Source organism: Sprattus sprattus (genome assembly GCF_963457725.1).
Source record: "Sprattus sprattus genome assembly, chromosome: 13".
NCBI classification, from domain to species: Eukaryota; Metazoa; Chordata; class Actinopteri; order Clupeiformes; family Clupeidae; genus Sprattus; species Sprattus sprattus.
The window spans coordinates 32,578,450-32,603,991 of record NC_137911.1 but is presented as its reverse complement, the minus strand read 5'-3'; the positions used below and the strand labels follow the sequence as shown (position 1 = coordinate 32,603,991).

Genomic DNA, 25,542 nt, shown 5'->3' with positions numbered 1-25,542 from the left:
AAGATGAGAAGAGTAAAACATAAATGAAGCGTAATGAAGTCTCCAATGGCAGTGTTGGGCATATCACTAGGATCACTACAGATGATCTACAGTAAATAGGCGTTTTTGTGGTTTCTGTGTCCAAAATCCATGGTTGATGATAAAATATTAATAATAATAATACATTTTATTTAATGATGACTCTACCTTTGAACTGACTTAACTGCGCATACTATGGGCTAGTCTCACCGCATCAAAGGAAATGTGGGCCTTGCGATGGCAGCCGTCTCACACTTTATCATGGCAGCAGTGGACCAACTCTTTCCTAGACATAGTTATGATGGAGAGATCTGTGGCCCGTGTCCATGAAGCTAGTAAGAAGACTTTACGTCCATGGGACGCAGCTTTCACTTCAGTTAAAGAAAGAGTGCAGCATTAGTATACAAAACAGAAGGGTTTTCTTTTATCTTTATGCAGAGAGAGAGACCAGGGACTTGGGTGGGTAAGGTGGTCAATGGGGTGGGGGGTTGTGCATGATTGTCCTGTGTCATGTGTATGTTTTTGTATTGATCTAAAATGTAAATTCTGTAATTTGTTTGTATCTCTACCTTTATATTATAAATAAGGAATTGATAAAAAAATGAAAAATACATTTATTTAATGGCACCTGTCATGACGCTCAAGATTACCTTGTGGGTCCAGTTCCTCTTAATCCTGTTTTTGTTGTTTATATTTTGTATGTGATTTGGGACGTGTGTGTGTGTGTGTGTGTGTGTGTGTGTGTTTCCAGGTACTGTTGCCATGAAGGAGCCGGTGTGTCTGATTGATAATGGGACAGACGGGCGCATGAGTGTACAGCAGGGGGCGCTAAAGATCCTGGAGCAGATCCAGCAGCCGGTGGTGGTGGTGGCTGTGGTGGGGCTCTACCGCACGGGGAAGTCCTACCTCATGAACCGGCTGGCTGGGGCACAAACAGGTTTAAGTGTTGTATTTGTATTTTAAAGATTCCCTAATGCTTCTTCAGAAAACTATCAATGTACCTGGATCTTGTCATGGTAATTGTTACCTTGGTCATTTTGATCCTCTCAGGCTTTGCTTTGGGCCGCACAGTGGAGTCCAAGACTAAGGGCATCTGGATGTGGTGTGTGCCTCACCCCAATAAAGCAGGTGGGCATGGATCACTCACTCACACACACACACACACACACACACACACACACACACACACACACACACACACACACACACACACACACACACTCACACAAACACACAAACAAACAAACAAACACAAACAAGCGAGCACACACACAGAAAATGTGTGTGTGTGTGTGTGATAGGTGAAAATTCACCCTAGTTACATCAGGACTCCGGAGCTGCATGAAAGTATACGTATTTATTAGACAAACAAACACAGACAATTGCTATCGGGCTCCCCTCCCAGCACAAGGCTGTAAGTGAAGGCAGTGATAAACCCATCGCACAAGGTTTATATAGTCAGAAGTTTAGCTTTCAGCAGGGATAGCCACGTGCAGAGATGGGCAGTATTTCAATTACTTGTATTTGAAATACTAGTTAAATTGCTTTTGAGTATTTTGTAATTTGTATTTGATAGGGCCGATAAAAAATCGAATGTAATTTGTAACAAAATACTTTAGAGTGGAGTAATTTTGTATTTAAAATACTCAAATTACTTTCTCCAGTGTTTAGGCAGAAGGAGATTATTTTTCTGTCGGATTCTACCACGAGACCATCTGATCTGCCTCTGAATGTCATTGTCGAATCAGTCAATTTGCCAAAGTGTTGCTTCTCATGGCCCGCCCCTTTTTGGGGCGAAAAGGAAATCACCCCAGATCTCTCTCATTGACTCTCATGTTAAATCAATTTTTTTCACAAAACAGGGTTGTGGTCGAAAACTTAGAAAGCTGTCTTGATCCTTGTCAATTTATCTTCAGTACACCGACTTAAAGGAGGTTCTTTCAAAGAGCGAATCGAGTTGTTGCACTGAACGTTAGCCATCTTGACACAATGTGACTTGATGAAAGCCGTGTGATGTCCTTATACGCAATTAGAGCTAAGGTCCGGGACGCGATCTGGCACTCCACGCCTGGGTGAGACTCTCCACTTTGTGAATGAGGCGCACCTCACCTAAGACGCGATCTGGCACTCCGCGCCTGAGCGAGACGCTCCACTTTGTGAATGAGGCGCACCTCACCTAGGACGCTATCTGGCACTCCACACTGCATTGCATAGAGGCAGGGGCCCGGGCACACATGAGACTCTTATTAAAGATCTTAGCCTACTATAAACGTTGTTGAGACTCGCACTAAAGATCTTACTCATTCTCACAGAGACAAAACAAATAGCTACACGGCCATTTATCTGTGTGATGTCACATGTGTGCGCCAGTGTTGTCAATCACATGTGGGCACCAATGTTGTCAAAGATAATCTGTAACTTGTGGAAGTTGTATTGTTAAGCGGTGAGTACTTTGGTAGATTAAAGTATAAACTTTGAATACAAATGCTATTACAACTTCTATACGTTATCTGTAAGGTTGTGAGTGTGCAGTGGTAATGTAAGTTGGATTCGTAAAATGTATTTTAGGAAATAAATGACATTGCTTGACGTGTAGCTATTTGTCTCTGTTTTGTTACTGACTTTCAACTTAATAAAAATCTCAACAACGTTTATAGTAGGCTACGTGTATTGTTTTGTCTCTGTGAGAATGAGTAAGATCTTTAGTAAAAGTCTCAACAACGTTTATAGTAGGCTAAGATCTTTAAAAAGAGTCTCATCGGCGCGGAGTGCCAGATCGCGTCCTAGGTGAGGCGCGCCTCATTCACAAAGTGGAGCGTCTCGCCCATGCGAGGAGTGCCAGATCGCGTCCTAGTCCTTACCTTGCAATTACGTATGACGAAAGCACGGTGGGGATAGCCCTCCCGGAAGCCATAGAGATTGCAATGAGAGCACTGTGGCGGCGTTTACAAACATGAAAAAAAGGATACGGAACCACTGACATGGGCCCATCATAATAGCCTGCACCTGGCCCCGTGGTTACTTCGTTACGCCACTGAATAACCCAAACCTGAATGTTCTGCTATACCAAATTGTGAGTAAACTGAAAATTCCGAAAAAGTATTTCCTGTATTTTAAAAATACAAAATACATGTATTGTATTTTGTTACATTTTCTGGCAGCAGTATTTTGTATTTTATTTTGATACATTTATTTGAGGGGTATTTTGTATTTTGTATCAAAATACATTTTGATGTATTTTTGCCCATCTCTGGCCACGTGGTGGTTTTCTCACGTCCGAGGCTCCCTGTCTTGCAAGGATGTCAGTTTTGCACAAGGTCGGAAGAAGCAGAGTTCCCTTCTTATCCCCTCTGGTCTAAACATGCTCTTGTTCATATGCAGATTAAGTGGCACCTAATATTCTAGTTACACACACAGAGAGAAAAGCCATGCTCCTGCTTTCAGAAGCACATGATTCATACAAGGAATATATCAATACAAGGCACTTGATTATTATATTCTTAAGTCATTAACAGTGTTTGGAAATAAACTCTATCTGTGTGTGTGTGTGTGTTTCTCCATTCACAGACACACTGTTATGTTCTTCCTTTGATCAGGTCACACCCTGGTGCTGCTGGACACAGAGGGGCTGGGAGACGTGGAGAAGGTGAGGGCTGTGTGATGCATAGTCTGGAGCAAATATGTAGTTGGGTAGTGTGTGTGTGTGTTTGTGTGTGTGTGTGTGTGAGAGTGTGTGTGTGTGTGTGTGTGTGTGTGTGTGTGTGTGTGTGTGTGTGTGTGTGTGTGTGTGTGTGTGTGTGTGTGTGTTGATTAATGCCTATCCATGCTTTTTTTTTGTGTATAGGGTTAGCAATGTCAGTCTGTGTCCTTTATAAGATATACTCTGTTCCTATAGCTCAATGCTGGTGCTATTCTGTGTGTCAACGTCAACGAAGATCAAACATTTTTCCCAACAATCCATTTCTGTGGTTTCCAGGGCGATGAGAAACATGACACCTGGATCTTCTGTCTGGCTGTTCTACTCAGCAGCACTCTGGTCTACAACAGCTTGGGCACCATCGACAACATTGCCCTGGAAAAACTGCAGTATCCTTTCACTCACATACAGATACACACACAGAGATACACACCCAAACACACAGACAGACACACACAGAGATGCACAGACAGACACACAAACACACACAAATGCACAAACACACAAACAAACTTCATCCAACGAGAAACAGAATGTCTGCAAAAAATCTCTCAATGAGATGCACCTTTCCTGAACAGCTTTCCCAACAGCTACGTGACGGAACTGACAGAACACATCAAGGTGAAGTCGAGTGAGCATGACCAGACCACGGAGCTGATGCGGGACTTCCCCTCCTTCGTGTGGACGGTCAGAGACTTCTCCCTGTACCTGGAGCTGAAGGGCAAACCCATCACTGCCGATGAGTACCTGGAGAACGCCCTGAAGCTGAAACCAGGTGAGAGACACACGGACACGCACACACACACACACACACACACACACACACACACACACACGCACGCACATGCAGTGGCGGTTTTAGACACGGGCCACCCGGGCGGTGGACCGGGGCGGCACTTTTTCAGGTCACGTGAGGGGCGGCACGACCAAGTAAATAAATCAATAAACATGTTTTCTATTATCTATCATATCACTGTGTGGGGAATTGGGGAATTGGCGAATTGGCGCCCCCTGCGGCTGCAGGCGCTCCTCCTTGCGCCCCTGCTTGCTAAGAAGGTGCAATGTGAAAACGGGGAAGGGGAGGGACCGCGGGGGAAAAGTTAACCTCTGGGACTCCCAACTGGAACAGACAAGTGGGGGGACGGGGGGATCCACTGTAGGCTATAGAGCATACCTGGGCATTGTACGGCCCGCGGGCCAAATACGGCCCTCCGGGTGATTCTGACCGGCCCGCGAAAGATTACATGATAATTCGAATTTTTTTTTTTTTTTTTTTTTTTTTACAAAAAAATCATTTTCATTTCAAACTGTTTTCTTAAGGACTTCGAAATACCATAGTCAGAAAATATCTCTGAACACAGCTGAAGTGTTGAAATTGAACTTGAAATTGAATAAGGTGCCAGATATCTAGAGACTTCCAGGCGAAAAACACCTGTTGGTTTGCTCAAATGGTAGATGCTGCGTGCGCTTTCTATTACTGTGTATGCATGGCAAGTTTGAGAGCGCCAAAGTTGCGTAGTGGCCGCAAGCGGTATTGCAGACAGACAGAGATTTCAAATTGGATATGAAGATGAAATCTGACACATAGTTCCAGCGTTGAACTAATAAAATAATTGCTGTCTGTGGTTCTATATGGGCTGTGGAAATAATTTAGAAAAATTATAGTTTGAGATGGATTGATAATTGATATAATTGAGAACCCCTGGTTAAATGTGTTCTTGGACACATCAATTTGAAAGCTGGACCAAAGTGTTTGATTAAATTCAATTACAACAAGGCCTAATAAGATAAGCTGTAAGTACAGTTTGGAGTCTGGACAGTCTTTTTTACTCAACGCCTCAATAGGTAGATCTTGCCTTCACCAAGGCAAAGGTTGGTGGTCTTAGGCCTAAAAAGTTTGGGGACCACTGATGTAGGCATATAAAGTCAAAAAGGCAACAAAACTGGGACAGTTTTCTTTACACAGTTACACAGATCAGTGACTTGTTGTCTTGTTTATTTTGGCTACAAAGATGATGTGATGTCTTTAGAAAGCTAAGAAAATCCTTGTTTCATAAGTATATGAAACTCAAAATGCCCTTTGTTATTAATGTGAATGAAAATGAGTCAAATGTTACATTTTGTTTATCATTTTGGAAATTCAATTTGATTAATTATATTTTTGAAAGCTAACATCACATTTGAATTGCCAAATAATAACATACACTCTTACTCTTATTATGCATAATTGAGTTCGGCATTTTGGCCCGGCCCTCCAAAATATTTTCAGTTGCTCATTTGGCCCCCTGGGGAAAATAATGTAATTAGCCAACGGAATGTTCAAATTAGCCAACGGAATGTTCAAATCTTCTCTAAGCAGTTTCAAAGACAGAACATTTGCCATTTGCTTTCGTGACAAAGTATAGTTTACCAGTAATAAATTGAAGTGTGGCATGCATAGAATTCTAGGCAGTAACCAAGCAGCTAATTGTTCCTCCCTGAAAGAAGTTAATATAGCGTTTAATGACAGATACTTTATACTTAGCATGTAGGCAGTAAGGGCATGTTTATTCCCATTGATTCCCTCAAGTGTGTTATTTAAACTTCTCTCTGAAGGATTTGTGCAATTGTGCACATTTTATCTTTAATTTATTTAGTCATAATATATATATTATGACTAATATGACTCGGGAGGGGGTCTCGCCCGGGGCGTATTTCCATGTAGAACCGCCACTGCGCACATCCACATACTAACACAAACACACACACTGTACTGCCAGTCTCTTTTCATCATTAATGAGAATTGGTTGATTGTGTCGAAACAGGTTCCTCCATGGAAGTTCTTAGGCTCAATAAGTTGCGTCAGAACTTGATAAAATTATTTGCTGTGCGACGCTGCTTCGTGATGGAACGTCCAGCCAACAGCAAAGACATGAAACGCATGGAGCAGCTGAAGGACTCTGACCTTAACTCCAGCTTTGTGCAGCAGGCAAAAGCGTTCTGCAGCTACATCCACCACAGCGCCCAGGTCAAGGCCATGAGGGGAGGCCGGGGGCTGAACGGCAGGAGTGAGTAGCACCTGTCACTTCATGATACCTGATTCCAGCAGCCTTTGAGCTCAAAGGCAGAATTTGAGAGCATCATTCCTGATTGTCCCTATACCCTATATATGTAGATAGAGCTGCCACAAGGGACCAGTAGTCAGTGATGCTGGTCTGGTCTAAAAACCAGTGGAAGGAAGATGTCCTCATAGATGATAGTATCCCAATGTTTTAAATAAGGGAAATATCTGAATCAGCAGTGATACAAATTATAGCTTCCCTAAGACACTCAAAAGCCAAGGATGCATATGGATTGGACACTATATTTTTGAAGTCAAATAAGGTGGCCCTTGCTTGCTGGAATAAGCAGTGGTGTCCCCTATCTTTAAGTCTGGTGATAAAGCAATTGTGTCAAACTACAGGCCCATCAGTATTCTATCAGTGACTTCCAAGGTGTGTGAAAAATGGGTAGCAGAACAGCTGACAGCACACTTAAATTTAGGGAACACCCCTCTGCACCCAATGCAGTTTGGATTCCGTGTGTATCACTCTACGGAGACAGCCTATAACAAATTCTAACAGAAACTCGTCACATTTAGCTGTTTCATAAAATCAGGAGATCTGTATTTAACGCCAATAGGCTAAATAAACATAACAGTAACACGTATATAAAACCAACACATGCATGGTTATTAACCTTCCAAACAAAATGTGATCGTGTTAACAGAAAGTTCACGAAGTGTCTTAAAGTCCCAGCTGTTCTGTTGTATTTAAAGAGCCAGTGTTCGACAGGCCGCAATAATCCTTAAAGATTCAGTAACAATCCCGTGTGCCACATTAATCCAAATGTTATCCAAAAAAACAATACAGAATCCTCTTCAACTCAAAAAATAGCAATTCTTTGCTAAACAGGAAACTGTGTAAAACAGGAACAAAAAAATAAATATCGCCCTTCTCACCGCTTCAGGAGCTGGAAGGAATCTTCCATATTCCAGTAATCCTTAATGCTTTGTGACGGTCTAGAGAATAACGTCAATGGCAATGTAAATAATAAACACAAATAAAAAAAAAAACTTTGTGTAGCGAAGGGAGAGCGTGGTCATCCCACCCGGACTCGACCCGGGTCTAAAGGGTGCCTAACATGCTCTCTGACCGCCACACCAAAGAGCCCGGCTCAATGGCATGGCAGCCAGAGAGCATATTCACCTGTAGGGACGATCACATCGTCACACTTTGTTTGAAACAAATCTGGCCTTTTTTCTAAGTTGTCTCAGTATCATACATTCACCTTAGCTTGCCGCCACTACTCAATTCAAACACCTCACCACACTGAGAAAACCAAAACCTCCCCCTTTTGAGCGTTCACCTCTTCCTCTTTCAACCCAGGAGCGTCTCTGTTTAAAGTGGTTGCATATCATTATTCTAGTCAGATGGGTCATGTACTTATACGTATATATACAGCCGCGGAAAAAATTAAGAGACCACTTCAAAATGATCAGTTTCTCTGGTTTTACTATTTATTGGGAAGTAAATTGAACATTTTTGTTTTATTCTATAACTACTGACAACATTTCTACCCAATTTAAAATAAAAATGTTGTCATTTAGAGCATTTATTTGCAGAAAAATGACAATTGGTCAAAATAGCAAAAAAAAAAATATTCCACCAAATATTGATTTCTGAACTCTTCTTAAGTTAAAACATTAGTATTGCGCTGTTTAAAAATGAATATGAACTTGTTTTCTTTGCATTATTCGAGATCTGAGAACACTGCATCTTTTTTGCTTTTTTGACCAATTGTCATTTTTCTGCAAATAAATGCTCTAAATGACAATATTTTTTATTTAAATTGGGTAGAAATCTTGTCAGTAGTTTATAGAATAAAAGAACAAAAATGTTCAATTTACTTTAACACATTCCACTAAATAGTAAAACCAGAGAAACTGATAATTTTTAAAGTGGTCTCTTAATTTTTTCCACGGCTGTATATGGCTTGACTGGATTTATGTCCAGCATACATATAAAAAGGTATCAGAGAGCCTTACATTGACTTCTTAGTACCTGTATCAAGCCACTCATATTATGTGAACATCACAAGCTAATTGCTACTTCCTAGAAAATGTTAAGTCCAAATTGGATAGAGGTGGGGTAGTTGGCACAGTTTTTTTGGATCTTAAGAAGGCTTTTGACACTGTGAATCACCAGACACTGTTAGCAAAATTATCATATTATAATTTCTCAGCAGAAGCCACAAAATGGATGAAGTCATATTTGGCTGATAGGAATCAAAGTGTACACTTTGGAAGTAGCTTTTCTCCATACCTCAGTAATAATATTGGTGTGCCCCAGGGGTCAGTATTGGGTCAGTATTGGGGCTGATCTTGTTTAGCATGTACATTAATGATTTACCATTAGTGTGTCCAGCTACAGTATTAATGTTCAAATGTATGCAAATGACACTGTTCTTTGCAAAAACCAAAGAACAGGCTGCCACTAAACTAACTGCAGCATTGGTCCATGTTTCCGACTGGCTAAAAACGTCATCCCTACACTTGAACACAAATAAAACAGTCTGTATTTTCTTCTCCAAGAAATCATCAAATTTACAGCCCCCTGATGTCTTTATTATAGGAGAAAAGCTCACTTTTCTGATTTTATATATCTGTTTTTTATATATCTTTAATGATCTACAATCATTTTAGATTGCAATTAAACATTTAAAAAAAACTTGTCAAAAAGGTGGCCGATACCATTCAATTTAACTTGGCTAATTTGAGACATGTTAGGCAGTACTTACCTACAGAGGCAGCCACACTTTTTATGCATGCCATGATCTTTTCTCACATCTCGTACTGTTACACAAGCTGATCATAAGCAAGTACAATAACTCTGAAATCAATAGAGACCCTCTACAAACAGACCTTAAAAACTCTAGACCAGAAGCCCACCAGCTATCTCCATCGCCATATAACTACAAAGTATAACTTATTCAAATGTAACAGTTTCTTACAGTTTGTCGATGCCTGTCTCATTTTTTAAATATTACATGGGCTGGCACCTTCACCATTAAATTAGTTTATAAAGTTGAAGGCTGGCAATGGCTTGGCAACTAGGGCAGTCACCAGGGGAGACTGTGTTATACAGTATAGACACAGTACGTTTGGACAGACAGTCTTCTCAGTATGAGCCTCTTATTACTGGAATACCCTCCCTACTGATGTGAGGAAGTGTGCAAGTATTTCAGTGTTCAAAAACAAACTTAAGAAATGGATGAAAAATAACCAAACCTGCAACCATAATTAGGCCACTGCATTACTCTCACGGTTACTTCTAACGCCTTGTCTGTCTGGTTTTTACAATTTGTTATCTTAACTGCACTGTTTTGTTACACTGTTGCTTATCTTATATAATTTTGTATTATTATTTCTTTCTTTTATTTCCTTATCTATGTCATGCCCTGACAACGGATGAAAATAGCTTACCTAGCTAATTCCGGTGCACTTAAATTTTTCTGGGAAATGTTTATCAATGTACACTGTCCCTTTAAAAAAAAAAAAAAACATGCATAAAACGCATAAATACTGGTCTGGGCAGAAGACCAGTAGTCAGTATATAATTGATACATGTTCTAGTGGTTGTATTTCACTGGTCTGGAACTAACTAAATGGTCTGTAATGGCCTCTCTGTTGACCTGCTGGTCAGGAATGGCATCTCTGTTGACCTGCTGGTCTTTAATGTGTATCTGTTATCCTAATGGTCTGTAATGACTGTCTGTTGTCCTGCAGTGCTGGGCAGCCTGGCAGAGACGTATGTGGAGGCGATCCGCAGTGGGAAGGTGCCGTGTCTGGAGAGTGCTGTGGAGTCGCTGGCGGCGATCCAGAACGGCCGGGCCATCACAGAGGCTCTGAAGTCCTACCGGGCGGAGGTGGAGCGCAAAGTGAAGTTCCCCACAGAGGCTCAGGAGGCGCTGTCTATGATTCACACTGCTGCAGAGAAACGGGCCATCAGCATTTTCATCAATGAATCATTCAATGACCAGGACCACAAACACCAGCAGCAGCTCGAGGTACCATCAGTTTCAGACATAAACACACTCACATCTAACAAACCCATACACACACACACACACACACACACGCACATCTCACTCAACAAACTCAGGCAGAGCATGCTACAGCAGTTTTAGGACCAAACGCTGGGTAGGTTTTGTCAAAAGTTAAATGTTTTTTATTCTGGCCTGAAGAGTAGATAAAAAGAGTTTTGCCATGCATCTTGTTGTGTTCTTTTTTGCAAATTTGTCCTTGTTTTGGGATCAATATTTACGACGGTCAAATAAATCCAAAACAAATAAACAGCGTATGCTGTTTGGATCTGAAAATTATCTAAATTAGGAATTGTATTAATGACTTTAATGCCCTGGATCATTCTTGTCCCTCTTTCCACAGGCAGACATGGAGAAAGAGTATGGGGAGTTGTGTAAGAAGAATGTCAAAGTGTCTCGTGAGAAGTGCCAGTTAGTCATCTCTCAGGCGTTTGCCTCTCTGGAGAAAGCTCTGAACAACGTCTCCTACGTAAGGTCTGGGGGCTATGAAGACTTCCGCTATGCACTCAACAGAGGAGCTCAACTCTACAGATCAGAAAAAGGCAAGGGAGTCATGGTGAGTTCCACTGAGTGCGTAAGTGCATGTGTGGTGGGAGTGTGTGTGTGTATGCAGATCAGAGAAATGTGTGTTTGTGCGTGTGTGTTGCAAGAAATGAACTGAGCTCTTCAGATTATCATGGCAACAAAGTAGTCATGGGTATTACAAGTTGTATTATGTATCTCTGTGTGTATTTGTGTGTGTCTGTGTGTGTAACTCATTTTATTGAATATTTATTTTCATTTGAAATCTGTGTGTGCGTGTGTGTGTGTGTGCGTGTGTGTGTGTGTGTGTGTGTGTGTGTTGTCAGAGTGAGGAGGTCCTGACAGAGTATCTGGAGGGGAAGAACGTAGTTGGGAAGTGCATCCGTGCTGCTGACCGCTCTCTAACTGAAGCCCAAAAGAAGATTGAAGGTGAGGGGAATGTTTTAAACAGACAGGATTTCAAACTTTTAGAAATGTTTTACAGTGAAAGACTTGTAGATAGGATCCTAAATAGTCTCACCTGTCAATTTTGTCCGGTTCCGTATTCCTTTCTTTCAAAGAGCTATTATAGTTTTTCACTATTGTTAAGAAGTAAAAAGCGAAAATTCGGCACAATCTGCACAACCTTCACGTCATGTATCAATCGCTCGCCCCAAGTGGGAAATACTTAAGATTCCCTTATCTACATTAGAGTCAGATTTTCCTTGTGAACACACTGATGTCAATTACACATCACGTTGTTGTCAAAACAGTGTACACAAAGTTCTGTTGTTGCACACAATTTTCAAGTAAAATCTCAAAGCATCAACCTGCAAGCCACAAATAGTCAAATCTCGAAACTTTCAGGTCTTTTGACCAATTTGCAGTGAGGACTGCACCATAAAAGTGTCTTGAGCCTCTGTTTTGTTTGATAAACTATTGAAAACTTTGAAAAGATCGACAACCAGAGAAGGAGAGGGGTAAGAGTGAGAGGAGGAGGAAGAGGAGGACAAGAAGGAGGAGGAGTAGGAGGTTGAAGAGTAGGAGGACAGAGAGAAGGAAGAGGAGGACAAGGAGGAGGAAGAGAATGAGGACAAGGTGAAGAAGGAGGAGGATCAGGAGAAAGAAGAAGGAGAATGGTCATCTCTTAATGAGATTTGGGCCGCTGTGGTAGACCATGTTTTCATGGTTTTTCATTAGAACCTTCAGGATGGAGAACAAGTACGAAATCTGTTTGCCTTGTGTACTGTAATACTGCATATCAATATACAGTAATATACGTAGTGTGCTCACAGTATTTGTATTTTGCAGGACTGAAAGAGAACCACACTGTGGAGGAAGAAAACATACTTTTAATATTTTTTTAAAGCAAAGTAGCATTTTCCAGGAGATATAAAGGGTTTTGCATTTTCAGTTAGTTGCTTTGGGATTTGTGTTTAGAGTTTTGAGAATGAGGCATGCTTTCAAAAAATGTGTGTAAGCAATTGAGAAAAACTTAAGCATTTTGTATACAATTTTATGTCAATACAATCTGGTGGAACAGGAGACTGAAATTGTAAATATGGTTTGTGAGAACAACGGTATTGCTGTTTTATGTTTGACTATGAAAAATGTAGGCCTACACTGATACATTTTACAAGGAGAAATTGCTCAATGAGTCATTGTCATTCATATGGTGTGTTTTGATGATTGTGTTTTCAATTTTGCACTTCTGTGTGCTGTAAATGCTTGGTAGTGTGCAGCTAATGCTTAGTTGTGTGTACTAAATGAATGTATGTGTGTGTGTTTTGAAAATATGGCTGTGTGTACCAAATGAAAACACGAGTTCCATTTAGTGAACAGTTAAGAGATTTGATAGCAAAGAGTCATCTTGCAAAGGGAGTGTCAGGTTTAGCATTTTGTGTGTGAGGTTTTCAATTTTCTGTGTGCAGTTCTGAGTAAGACGTTACTGTTTTGAAAAACGGGTTTTAGCAACAGTGAAAAACTGTATTGTCAGGTTCTGATTTCCTTTCTTTCTAAGAGCGATAATTGACAGCATACACAAACATGTTTCGTACTCATTAGACGAGCGCACCATCCGGGGGGTAACATTTGCCCTTACAAGAGCATTTAAGTAGGTGGGAGCAGAACCAGCAGTCACTCTGTAAGCAAGCATAAGTGACTTGAAATATATGCAAGCAGCTACAGGCCGCCAGTTGAGCTCTATAAGTTGCAGGGTGACGTGTGCCCTCTATGGTTGGTTGAACACCAGGCACGCTGCTGCGTTCTGGACTATCTGTAGTGGTTTCACCACACATGCCGGCAGGCCTGTTAGGAGGGCGTTGCAGTAGTCAAGGCCAGGGGCGGACTGGCCATCTGGGATACTGGGCGAATCCCCGGTGGGTAGACGGGGTTAGAACGGTCAAAAACACCGGCCCCTGTCGGTCTCCGACTGGCCCATCGTCAGCAGCAACATTAGTCCATTCTTCATAGAAGATGTTTAATTGACTCTAATAATTATTTTGAGTTTAAATCGCTGACTGAATTTTATACTACTCCCCCAATCTGTTTTCACACTCATGGTGCCTATTTTTCGAAAATGTTCTGAAGTGTCTCTTTACTCATCTAATGTTTTCCGTCAGTCTAACTTTGTTTTAGGGGTTAATAATGTGAATCACTCTAGCCTAGTAAACACTTGCACATCACTCGCTCGCAGACACCTTTAACACCCCTACACACACACACCCAGCATGCAACATTACTGATACCACTGCTGTTCAAACCCCATCGTAGGTTCATTTCTACAATATATTTCATACCAGGGGCGGCTTGTCCATAAGGGCAACGCAATGCCTACGGGAAAAGGAGTTTTATTTTCTGTCGGATTTTACCACTAGACCGACTGATCTACCCGCTGAATGTCATTGGGGAATCAGCCAACTGTCACACAGGCAACAGTCAGGCAAACCTGGCTAGCAGGCTGTGAAGTGGCTAACGTGGTCTGTATTTCTATATAGGCTACCACTGTCACTTTTCATAGGTTTTACAGTGTGAATGTTCGATTCTTGCACTTACAGTCCTCACCTACAGTTATTTTCTATGTGATGACTTGTTTAGCTTTTGTAAGCCAATACTTTCAAGATCAGTCAATAAATATTGTTGGTTTTGACTTATATGTTGCCCCCTCCTTTATGTTGTTATTGGGCGTAGCATGTGTCCTGCTATGTTAAATCATACAACTTTTGAGACATGTGGATAATGAAAAAGTGGGATATTTTAATGTTGAGCCACATCATGTTTGCTTATGAAGGCTGAATGCAACTTTCTTTCATAGCTTTCCACCTGTAACTAGCTACTCTAGCTATGTAGGTAGAGGGGAAATATTTCTGTTGTGTGCTGCCATCTAGTGGATAAAAGGGTATTGCTGTATGAGTTAATCAGCTAACAACAAATTGATACAATTGACCCATCTGCAAACTCCGCCCCCCTTAGCAACGGTTGCTATATCAGTCAAGCATTCACGTTTCCCAGGTTCTCAGCATTGGTATGAATGGCGTGGCAACATGTTTTCAACCGTGTCAATTTCAGCTCTACCCAAAGAAATCACAAGCAATTTTTGGGAAGACGGCAAGATCTCAGATCGAAGCAGGCAAAAGGGTCTGCATAATGCTTATGAAGGCTACAACCACGACATTACATGCCGTGTTTGTAGACAGTCAAATGCTAAGGCTAAAAGGTTAATTCCAGCTATATTTATGTGTTCTATTAATACGTTATTTTCTTTGGTATTTTGTCATTCAGAATTTCAGATTTGCAGTGGGGATTTCTGGGTAACATGTTTAACACTGTTAATGGACCAGATCATTTAAATATTCGTCTCGCGAGAAAGGTAACAGAGTGACATTAAGGCTGCTAACTGTCAATAGCAAAGGAGCAAGACTGCTATACCCTATTGTGAAGGCTACACGAGTCTATTGAAAATGTCTTATAAACACAAAAGTGGCAGTAAGAAAAGGCAAGAGAGAAACGAGCTGCAGGAGAACGTGGCAAAGCTACCCAAATTAGATTATTTAGATTTTTCAACAAACGTTCGCCAGTCCGTGGAGTCTGCTAGTGCTACGGACGACCCTCCTGCTAGCACGCAAGGCTCATCGAATGCCATTCAAATAGGTGAGTTAGTACAAGGGTATTTGATGGGCTGCCATGCCCCCTTTAACAAGTCGCAGTGGAGCACCCGTTTCATTATGTGTTTTTCAGATGTGGGTAAAGCAGGTGTGTCGCTTGTCATCCGTGTTTTAAGAACGCTTTAGCACACTTTGACCCTGTGTGTACTTTACCGCGAGTCCGAGCGCGTCCTGTCTACTTTCAAAGAGCAAGAGGACTTTGAGTGTGAGAGGTGTCGGGCCATCCGTGACCGCACCATGGCCAGGAGGATGGAAAACAGAACGTGTGTGTCTGTGTTTAATAATTTAGTTAGTTTCATCGTGTCTGCGTTGCTTGTATACACAATTTAAATATCCTATTGAAACTTCTTCTTGTAAATATTGTTAATACATTGTTTGCTGTTCCTCTTAATAAATTAGTTAATTACGTTATGTTGGACGTCTGTCATTTTTAAGATCAGGGTTATCGTAAACAGTGCTATCTAGGCTACTTTCTGACCATTTCTAACGAGTTAAACAAGATTTCGTTCTTTGTGTACACACCTGTCACAATCATATCGATTACAAACATCTTTGTTTAGCGTAATAGGGAACGCCAAAGTAACTATAGGGCCCGTCAAAATAACGTTACGCCACTGTAGGCCTACAGATGTCATCATTGACAGGGTAGTCGAGAAGAGCGATCTGATGAAAAGGCTGCTTTTGTGATGAGGTAAAATAATACGCTGACTTGAAACACTCATAGTGGATCAGATTAAGTTAATTAATATGTTTTAATATAAATCCTTTACTTAAATTTAAGTAACAAGGTTGAAAGAAATGACATGTCTAAATAGTAATGTGACCTACGGTCAATAGATCATACTTTTGATAAGCCTACGATAACAGTATTTTGGGAGAACTTTTCATAAAGCTTCTCAAAGTGTTAAAATGTTTGTGTCTCCTAGTGCACATTGATCGTTTAAGTCAGTGATTCCCAACAAGGGGTAAGTGGTACATACCACCTGAGGTGCGCAAGCAAACTGCAGGGGGTATGTGGATAAATTAACGAATGTGTGCAGCATAGTCACTGCATGAGTGAAGGGGTACTCATGGTGTGACAAAAAGGCTTAAGGGGTACGCATGTCAAAAGCAGTTGTGGGAAAAACCCACGCTGTCACACAGCGCGCTTACATTTTTCCCCGTCAATACCTGGTGGTGGCCTGCTCTTGGTTAAAAATGCCCGGCCTGAAAAATGTCCCCAGTCCAGCCCTGGTGAGGACCTCTCCTGGGCAACCAACTCTGCATCACTGGCGAAGAAAGCCCAGCGGCGCCTCTACTTCCTCCGCAAGCTCAAGAAAGCAAAAGCTCCCACTCCCATCCTGAACACATTCTACAGGGGCACCATTGAAAGCATCCTGTCAAGCTGCATCACTGTGTGGGGCAGTTGCTGCACTGAACACAGCCGAAAAGCACTGCAACGCGTGGTGAACACAGCTGCTAGGATCATTGGTGCCCCACTCCCTTCCTTGCAAAACATATACACCACCCGCCTCACCTGGAAAGCCACCTCGATTGCGAGGGACACCAGCCACCCCGCACACAGCCTTTTCAGCCTCCTACCTTCTGGAAGAAGGTATAGGACCCTCCGTTGCCGCACCACCAGACTCAGCAATAGCTTCATCCACCAAGCTGTCAGGAAGCTAAATTCTCTCCACTCACTCCCCCCAGCCATATCCGACAGTCTGACAACAGGCTGAAATCCCCCCCCCTCCAAAAATCACTCAGGACTCTGAAACAAACTGTCTCTGCACTTTTATCACTTTTTATCACTTATCACTTTTTATCACTTATCACTTCTACCTCTTTTAACTTGCACTGCTAATACGTTTATCTGTATGTTCTATTTAGTGATATGTTATGTTAAGTTATGTAATGTCTTGTCTGTATACTGCTCTAAGCAGTGGCGGTCCGTGCATTTCACGACTGGGCCTTCAGCGATGTCCTACACGATGTTAAACTGAGTGAATCCACCTCCTAATACTATCATTATGACGCCATGGCTCTCGAACCATTATATTTATACAGAAAGGCAGTATAAGTGAGCATTGCATCACCTTAACATAGTCGAGTACAACAGAGTAGTAAACTCTCAGTTATATGATCGCTTGGATATTACTGTCACAACTTAAAAATAAAAGGCGATTTTCAGGGATTAGTCTACAAAGTTTTATTAAGTCCACCGAAAGTAGCCTATGAGAGCTTAAACAAGTTTGTCCACTAAACATCGCATTGTCCCACCTGCAAAGCAGTTTCATTAAACTTCCCATCCTCACGATATCCAGTTTTTCTTGAAAGTTCCGTCTTGAAAATGGCGTTGTAATTGTATCAAAAACTGGAATTATCAAGTTGGTGTAAACTAGTTTATTTGAGTTGGTTAATGTAATTATATTTAGTCTTACCAATTGAAACAACTAGCATAATAAGCATTGAAACCGATGTACGTCGTTTTCGCATTAGCCAGCTAAACTGAGCACTGAAGCACTGCACCGGTCTGCCTCAGTATCCAATCAAAGGACGTTTACGTGTCACGTTCAACGCGAGGAAAGAAATCTTCCGGCCCTTCTAGAAGGCCCAGTGTCGCCAACTCGAAATCTGATTGGTTGTCACAACTGTCTGTTTCAGTTCATTCAACTTAAATGAACTGAAACAGCCAGTTGTGAAAACCAATCAGATGTACACGGGCCTTCAATGTGAATTCTGAAGGCCTCAGGGAAGAATTCTGTTCTCGGGGAAGGTTTCTCTGAGCGTGGCAACACATGATAGCTGAAATATGATTGGATGAAAGCTCTAACATAAATTAACAACGCTGGAAGCTATGAAATGAAGATAATGGACTATGGGGAATAATTGAATACATATTTATGAAAAGAAAATATTAAAATGAAATGTATTTATTACATTTATTTTCTGATGATGTTTAGGCCAGCAGAGAAGGCCTTGAAGGCCCTGACGGACCACCACTGGCTCTAAGTAATGTTTATCTGTTGTTTATCTGTTGTGCCTGTGCACTTATATGTTTCACTGTGGAGAGTGGGAAACGTTCTTTCGACTGCTTTGTATGTTTCACATGTGAAGTAGTTGACAATAAAGCGACTTTGACTTTGACTTGATCAGTTACCGTTTTGGGGGAGTGGTCGCGGAAGGGTGAATTGTCTTGCTTAATGAAACTACTGAATGGGTCGCCTTAATCATTATCAAAAACCACCACATAATATGACAACACAAAAATGTAAAGCTCTAGGCATAGGGATTATCAATGTAAAGATAACGACACTGCGGGCAGCCAGTGGAAAGTCTAGCCATAACTTGCATTAAACACCATTTACTACTCTAATAATAATAATAATAATAATAATACATTTTATTTAAAGCGCCTTTCATGACACCCAAGGTCGCTTCACAAACAATCATCTCATTACAATTACAATCATCTCATAGAAATAAATAAAAATAAGTCAGTCAGTCCATAAGCTATCTTGAAGAAATTAGTTTTAAGTCTGCTTTTAAAGTCAGTAATTGAGTCACAGTGTCTGATGTAGTCTGGCAGAGAATTCCTAAACTTGGGGGCGATGTAGCTGAAAGCCCTCTCTCCCAGGGTGCTGAGGTTCGCCTTAGGGACATGCAGTAGGCCTGCTGAGGAGGATCTCAGTGAGCGGGCAGGAGTGTAGGATTCCATGAGGTCAGAGAGGTAGGTGGGGGTATTGTTGTGTAGGGACTTGTAGGCCAGGAGCAGGACTTTAAATTGAATTCGGTAGGCTACTGGAAGCCAGTGCAGTTGCATAAGCAATGGTGTTACATGGCTTGTGGATTTAGAGCGTGTTACAATCCTTGCTGCAGAATTCTGGATGAGTTGGAGCCGGTGGAGCAGCTTATTTGGGATTCCAGACAGGATGGAATTACAGTAGTCGAGGCGGGATGTCACATATGCATTCACAAGGACTTCTGCATTCTGCTGGGTGAGTGCTGGGCGAAGCCGTGCAATGTTCCTTAGATGGTAAAAGGCACTTCTTGACATACTGTTTATGTGTGCACTGAATGATAGTGTATTGTCCAGTATGACACCAAGGCTCTTGACCTGGTTAGAGCAAGGGATGGTGCTGCCATCTACACATATGGTGAAAGGTTCCATCTTAGCAAGAGCTGATTTGGAGCCAACCACTAGCAGCTCAGTCTTACTGCTATTAAGTTTGAGGTAATTTTGTGTCATCCATAAGTTGATGTCATGGAGGCAGGCAGTAAGTACAGCTGGTGGAAGTGTAGCAGTGGGCTTTGTTGAAAGGTAGAGCTGGGTGTCGTCAGCATAACAGTGGAATTGAACACCATGTTGCCTGAGGATAGTGCCAAGTGGGAGGAGGTAGATGATGAACAACAGAGGGCCTAACACAGACCCCTGGGGCACCCCTCTCGTCACAGCAGTACTCTCAGACTTGCAACTCAGCATTTGTACGTACTGTGTCCTTCCAGAGAGATAGGAAGTGAACCACTGGTGAGCACTACCACACACTCCGATATTAGCAAGACGTTCCAGCAGAAGGTGGTGAGAGATAGTATCGAAGGCTGCACTGAGATCAAGGAGAATCAGAATGGAGATAAGTCCATCATCAGCTGCACAGAGGAGATCATTAGTAATCTTGATCATGGCCGTTTCAGTACTATGCATAGGACGGAATCCAGATTGGAATGGCTCAAAGAGATCATTGGCCTTCAGGTGATCCTGGAGTTGAGTTGCCACTATCTTCTCAAGAACTTTGGAGAGAAAAGGCAAGTTGGAAATAGGCCTGTAGTTGTTGAAGTTGTCAGAGTCCAGTCCAGGTTTTTTCAGCATTGGTCTGACAATAGCAGTTTTGAATGATGATGGTACAGTGCCAGAGAGGAGAGAGGTGGTGAGTATTGATGTAATCAACGGAGCAATGGATGGCAGGCAGCTCTTAACCAGGCTTGTTGAAAGAGGGTCCAGATGACAGGTGGAGGAGTTGCACTTTTTTATGAGGCCACAGATGGTACTTTCAGCAGGGAGACTGAATTCACAGAGTTTATTGTTGTGAGATTCCAGAGTGTTCATCAAGCATGGTTGTTTCAGCTGAGTAATTGAACATTCCAATTGCTGGTGGATAGCCTCAATTTTTTTATGGAAAAAGTTCAGGAAGGCTGAGCAGCGTTCAACAGAGACACTCTGATGGATGGTACAATCAGGTGGTTTGAGGAGGCCATTCACAGTGGAAAAGAGAGCCCTGGTGTTTCCGTTTCCCTCATTAATGACCCTGGCATAGTGTGAGCTCTTTGCAGAAGAGAGTGCTTTTTTGTATTGAAGTATGTGCTCCGAGCACAGGACTTTAGTGCATGTTTTAGAAGACTAATCCATGTGTATATTAAAATCACCCACCAAAATAATGTTTGGAGACATTGCATTTATTTCAGTGAGGACAGTTGACAGTTCAGCAATAAACACACTTGATGGTTTTGGAGGTCTGTATAATACCGCAATAATGGTGGGTGTAGCTCCTTGAAGTTCGACAGCCAGCATTTCAAACGAGGATTGATCAGGTAGAGTGAACGGTGTTAACTTGATGTTCTCGCGATAGAGCAGGGCGAGACAACCCCCTCTCCCGGAGGTGCGAGGCTTGCAGATGTAAACAAATCCAGACGGGACAGCCTGATTCAGATGGAAGAAGTCATTGCTTTGCTGCCACGTCTCAGTGAGACACAAAAAGTCAATTTCATGGTCTGTAATAAATTCGTTGATCAAAGGAGCTTTGTTGGAGATGGATCTGATGTTGTAAAGTCCAACTTTTCGTCGGTTGAAGTGAGTGTGCACATTTGACCTGGGCAAGGAGGCTAGTACACGGTGATCAACTCGTCGATCAGGCTTCACTTCACAGCGGTTAGCAGACCAGAGAGAGGGAATCGCCTTGTTGGTAATCTTGTTACAACGGGATCCGCGGTGGATATACTTAATGTAGGGACAGGCTCCAAGGCCATTCACAGTCCAGTATGACTCATGGCCCAACCCATGGCCTAGCCAACAGAAGTCTAGGAGGAGGTTTTGAGTAACAGGTGCAATCCTTTCGGCCACGCCTACGTGGCACTGATGTCGTTCTCCCGTGCACTTCTCCCAGCTCCGCCCAGGATGGGGAACAAGGAAGCAACAATCAGCACCAACAATAGTTCGGACCACAGTACAATCACTCAGTGATAACTTTTGGTTTGGTCACTTCCCTAAGGGCAAGGAGGTAGCGTGCGTTGATAAGTCTCAGGGTAGCCTTTGTCACTGCTGGCGACGTCTGCTTCTTCTGGAGCTTTATAGTGTGGAGTTGAGTGCGTTGGAACAAATCACGTTGAGTTGCCATGTTGGCCGATCGCTCGGTGTTCCGAGAAGAGTGTAGCTGGCTCCGAATCTCGCCTCTGTGTGGAATTCTCGGTTTGTTTTTATGCATTGACACAACCAATCCCGTAGGTTGTCAATCAGCAAGCATATAGGGAACACCTGTAGAGGGATGTCTCACAAGCACAGACACGACAAATACACAGAAAGAGATAGGCTGTCCCGCCCCCAAACATATGTTCAGTGTGATGACATTTACCCCCGTTACATATATCCTCTAGCATTAGTCCTCAATTAATTTAACATCCTAAAACTTGAACTGTTAGAGAAAAAATAAGAAGCTGGCCACTCCAGTAAGACTTTAGCTTGTGTTGATCTAGACAGTGTGATTAGCTGGTTCTCTTGCGGCCATTATGTGGTCATGGAACATCACTGAATACACGACTGATATAGCATCAAGGTCACGTCACCCACATACACCACAGGGTAAGTTACAGGCAGGTCTTAGCTGGGTGAATATAGCTTTAACTCCTAGACCAATAGTTCTACGTATTGTGATCAGACAGACTGTCTCTTGTATCCCTGTTTTCTTTTTAGTGTTAAGTCAACCTGTTGATATTTTTGCTGTTCTTGACCAAAGCCTGTTTTCTGGATCTGTTAAATTGGGCCCTTTGGAAACTTCTGCCTGAATCTCCTGCCCTTTTGTTATTGTTGGTGAATTTCATTAAAGCCTATGGCATATGAAAGGGATAACGGCCGACGAGCTGTACAGTTCTACAAAGATAATGGACGCTGCGGGGCAAAGAACTCCACGACGCGCAGCAAAGTTGCTCCGCGAAATCCATTATCTTTGTAGAACTGTCCAGCTCGGAGGCCGTTATCCCGCTTATCTCCCGTTTACAACATCCAAAAATCCAAATGTTTTTTTTATTATTATTATTTAGAATATCCTTTATCTTTAGGAAACTTAAGGCGAGACACTACAGGTGAATAGGGTATTTTTTTTTTAAATAATAGATATCACCATGAAACTTCCTAAGTTGATTACTTACACTTGTATGAAAAAAAAATGTATTACAAGTTTCTGAAATTATGATGTTTGATTATGCAAATTAGGCCTGATCTAATTAAATATACGCACATTTGCATATATTTCCGGTAGATATATCTGGACATACGATAAAGCCAGGTGATTTTTTTTATTTTCATTTTGTTTACACACAAGATGCAAACTAATTTACAGAGGGATTTCAGGATATCTGCTTTCATTACCTAGAAAATCGAAATATACTGTCTATAGCCTTAAAAAAATCGACCTTTTTTTTATCAAAATGTCACATAAATCAGGCCAGGAATGATTTATTAACAAATCCCTCTGTAAATATCTTCAGAATATTGCTAAGTGTATAACTGGAAAGTTTTGTGTACATAGGTGCTACATAGGCTGAGAAGTATCTACCGGAGAATGACAAAAAACTAATTTTGAGAAAATCGCATTTAAAGATTCAAGGAAGTGTCAAGCCATACCACGCAGTGGCGGTCCGTGCATTTCACGACTAGGCCTTCAGCGATGTCCTACACGATGTTAAACTGAGTGAATCCACCTCCTAATACCATCATTATGACGCCATGGCTCTCGAACCATATATTTATACAGAAAGGCAGTATAAGTGAGCATTGCATCACCTTAACATAGTCAAGTACAACAGACTTTATTAATATTTCCGGAGCATTTCAAATCAATACACCCGTATTAACAATACATTAAGAGTAGTAAACCCTCAGTTATATGATCGCTTGGCTATTACTGTCACAACTTAAAAACAAAAGGCGATTTTCAGGGATTAGTCTACAAAGTTTTATTAAGTCCACCGAAAGTAGCCTATGTGAGTTTTAACAAGTTTGTCCACTAAACATCGCATTGTCCCACCTGCAAAGCAGTTTCATTAAACTTCCCATCCTCACGATATCCAGTTTTTCTTAAAAGTTCCGTCTTGAAAATGGCGTTGTAATTGTATCAAAAACTGGAATTATCAAGTTGGTGTAAACTAGTTTATTTGAGTTGGTTAATGTAATTATATTTAGCCTTACCAATTGAAACAACTAGCATAATAAGCATTGAAACCGATGTACGTCGTTTTCGCATTAGCCAACTAAACTGAGCACTGAAGCGCTGCATCCTCAGTATCCAATCAAAGGACGTTTACGTGTCACGTTCAACGCGAGGAAAGAAATCTTCCGGGGCCTTCTAGAAGGCCCAAAGTCGCCAACTCGAAATCTGATTGGTTATCACAACTGTCTGTTTCAGTTCATTCAACTTAAATGAACTGAAACAGCCAGTTGTGATAACCAATCAGATGTACACGGGCCTTCACTGTGAATTCTGAAGGCCTCAGGGAAGATTTCTGTTCTCGGGGAAGATTTCTTGGAGCCTGGCAACACATGATAGCTGAAATATGATTGGATGAAAGCTCTAACATAAATAAACAACGCTGAAAGCTATGAAATCAAGAGAATGGACTATGGGGAATCATTTAATACATATTTATGAAAAGAAAATATTAAAATATTAATGCTTAATATTAAATTATTTATTTTCTGATGATGTTTAGGCCAGCAGAGAAGGCCTTGCTGGCCCTGACGGACCACCACTAAAACCACGTGATGCGTCTGAACGAATCACGTTATCAGAAACCACCGCAAACCAATGAAATTGCGTCCTTAGGTTTAAAGCCACGTTTTTACTAACATCATTGGTTACTGCTGGAAAGGAAATGTCCTTATTTGGATTACATAGCGTTGTGTGGGAGATACACAGCTTTTCAATAATACCAAACATGACATGCATCAGTCAGCCGATATACACGTAAAGTTAGAATGCTAACTTTCCAGGAAACCTAGGAGAATACTGACACCACGAACAGACAAAATGTGAATAAATATACACATTAATGTATAATTAGGATATTTTCTTTATGCTAGTATGAAAGATTACATGTTTAGGAAGTGAACTAGCTCAAAATCTCAAAATTGACCACTGCTGAAAAAAACTATGTTTTTCCTGCCGTGTCTCGCCTTAATATGCATGATAACCTGATGAATTCTTGATTTGAAGCCTAGTGCTCCAGTTACAGAAAGTAGTGAGAAAGTAGTGCGTGGAACTGGTCTTATCACATGACCTTTAGTTTCCCCGGGCATTGCTGCAAAGTGACACTCTCTCCTCTGTAAACGGACACACGGACACAGGTGTTGTTCATAAGGTTTTACTATTAGAAGTTGAACTCCACGTTTCCATTGATGGTGAAGTTGGCCAGAGCAACAGGGAGGTCAAGTTTGGTAATTTTGGTCGAAGGGCGAAGGCTCACAATCGACAGCAAGGCGTTGAGGAGCAGGCGAGTTAGCCGTGTGAGCTACTATTTTATTCAATGGATATTTGGTCTAAGCGTTAGCAGCCGCCTACAAATAATATTCAAGACTTTCAGTTAAGACTTACAATACTCTTCAACATTCGTGTAGCACATAAACAACTAACCGAGTCAATTTAGACGTATAAAAAGTCGTGTAGATAGCTTAATTCACATAAAACATTTCCCACTAACTTCTCCCAACACGCCGTTATCTTGGTTCGAATTATCCTAGCTGTCAAAAAATAAACGTTACGTTGGTTGTCAATGGTCACCATTCAAGAGCATTGATAT

General features: G+C 41.6%; 1 protein-coding gene across 1 annotated transcript in view; it reads left to right on the top strand.

The window, feature by feature from the left end:
* Nucleotides 1-319: 319 nt before the first annotated feature.
* Nucleotides 320-25,542, top strand: part of LOC308374525 (guanylate-binding protein 1-like) — a gene marked incomplete at both ends in the record, with an annotated part of 29,106 nt that continues 3,883 nt past the window's right edge. The window contains 10 exons of the mRNA XM_080850306.1: nt 320-353; nt 770-955; nt 1,069-1,146; nt 3,615-3,664; nt 3,995-4,104; nt 4,306-4,490; nt 6,496-6,762; nt 10,521-10,801; nt 11,181-11,393; nt 11,686-11,788. Of these exons, the coding sequence (XP_080706432.1) occupies nt 320-353; nt 770-955; nt 1,069-1,146; nt 3,615-3,664; nt 3,995-4,104; nt 4,306-4,490; nt 6,496-6,762; nt 10,521-10,801; nt 11,181-11,393; nt 11,686-11,788 (1,507 nt within the window). The remainder of the gene's footprint in view (nt 354-769; nt 956-1,068; nt 1,147-3,614; nt 3,665-3,994; nt 4,105-4,305; nt 4,491-6,495; nt 6,763-10,520; nt 10,802-11,180; nt 11,394-11,685; nt 11,789-25,542) is intronic.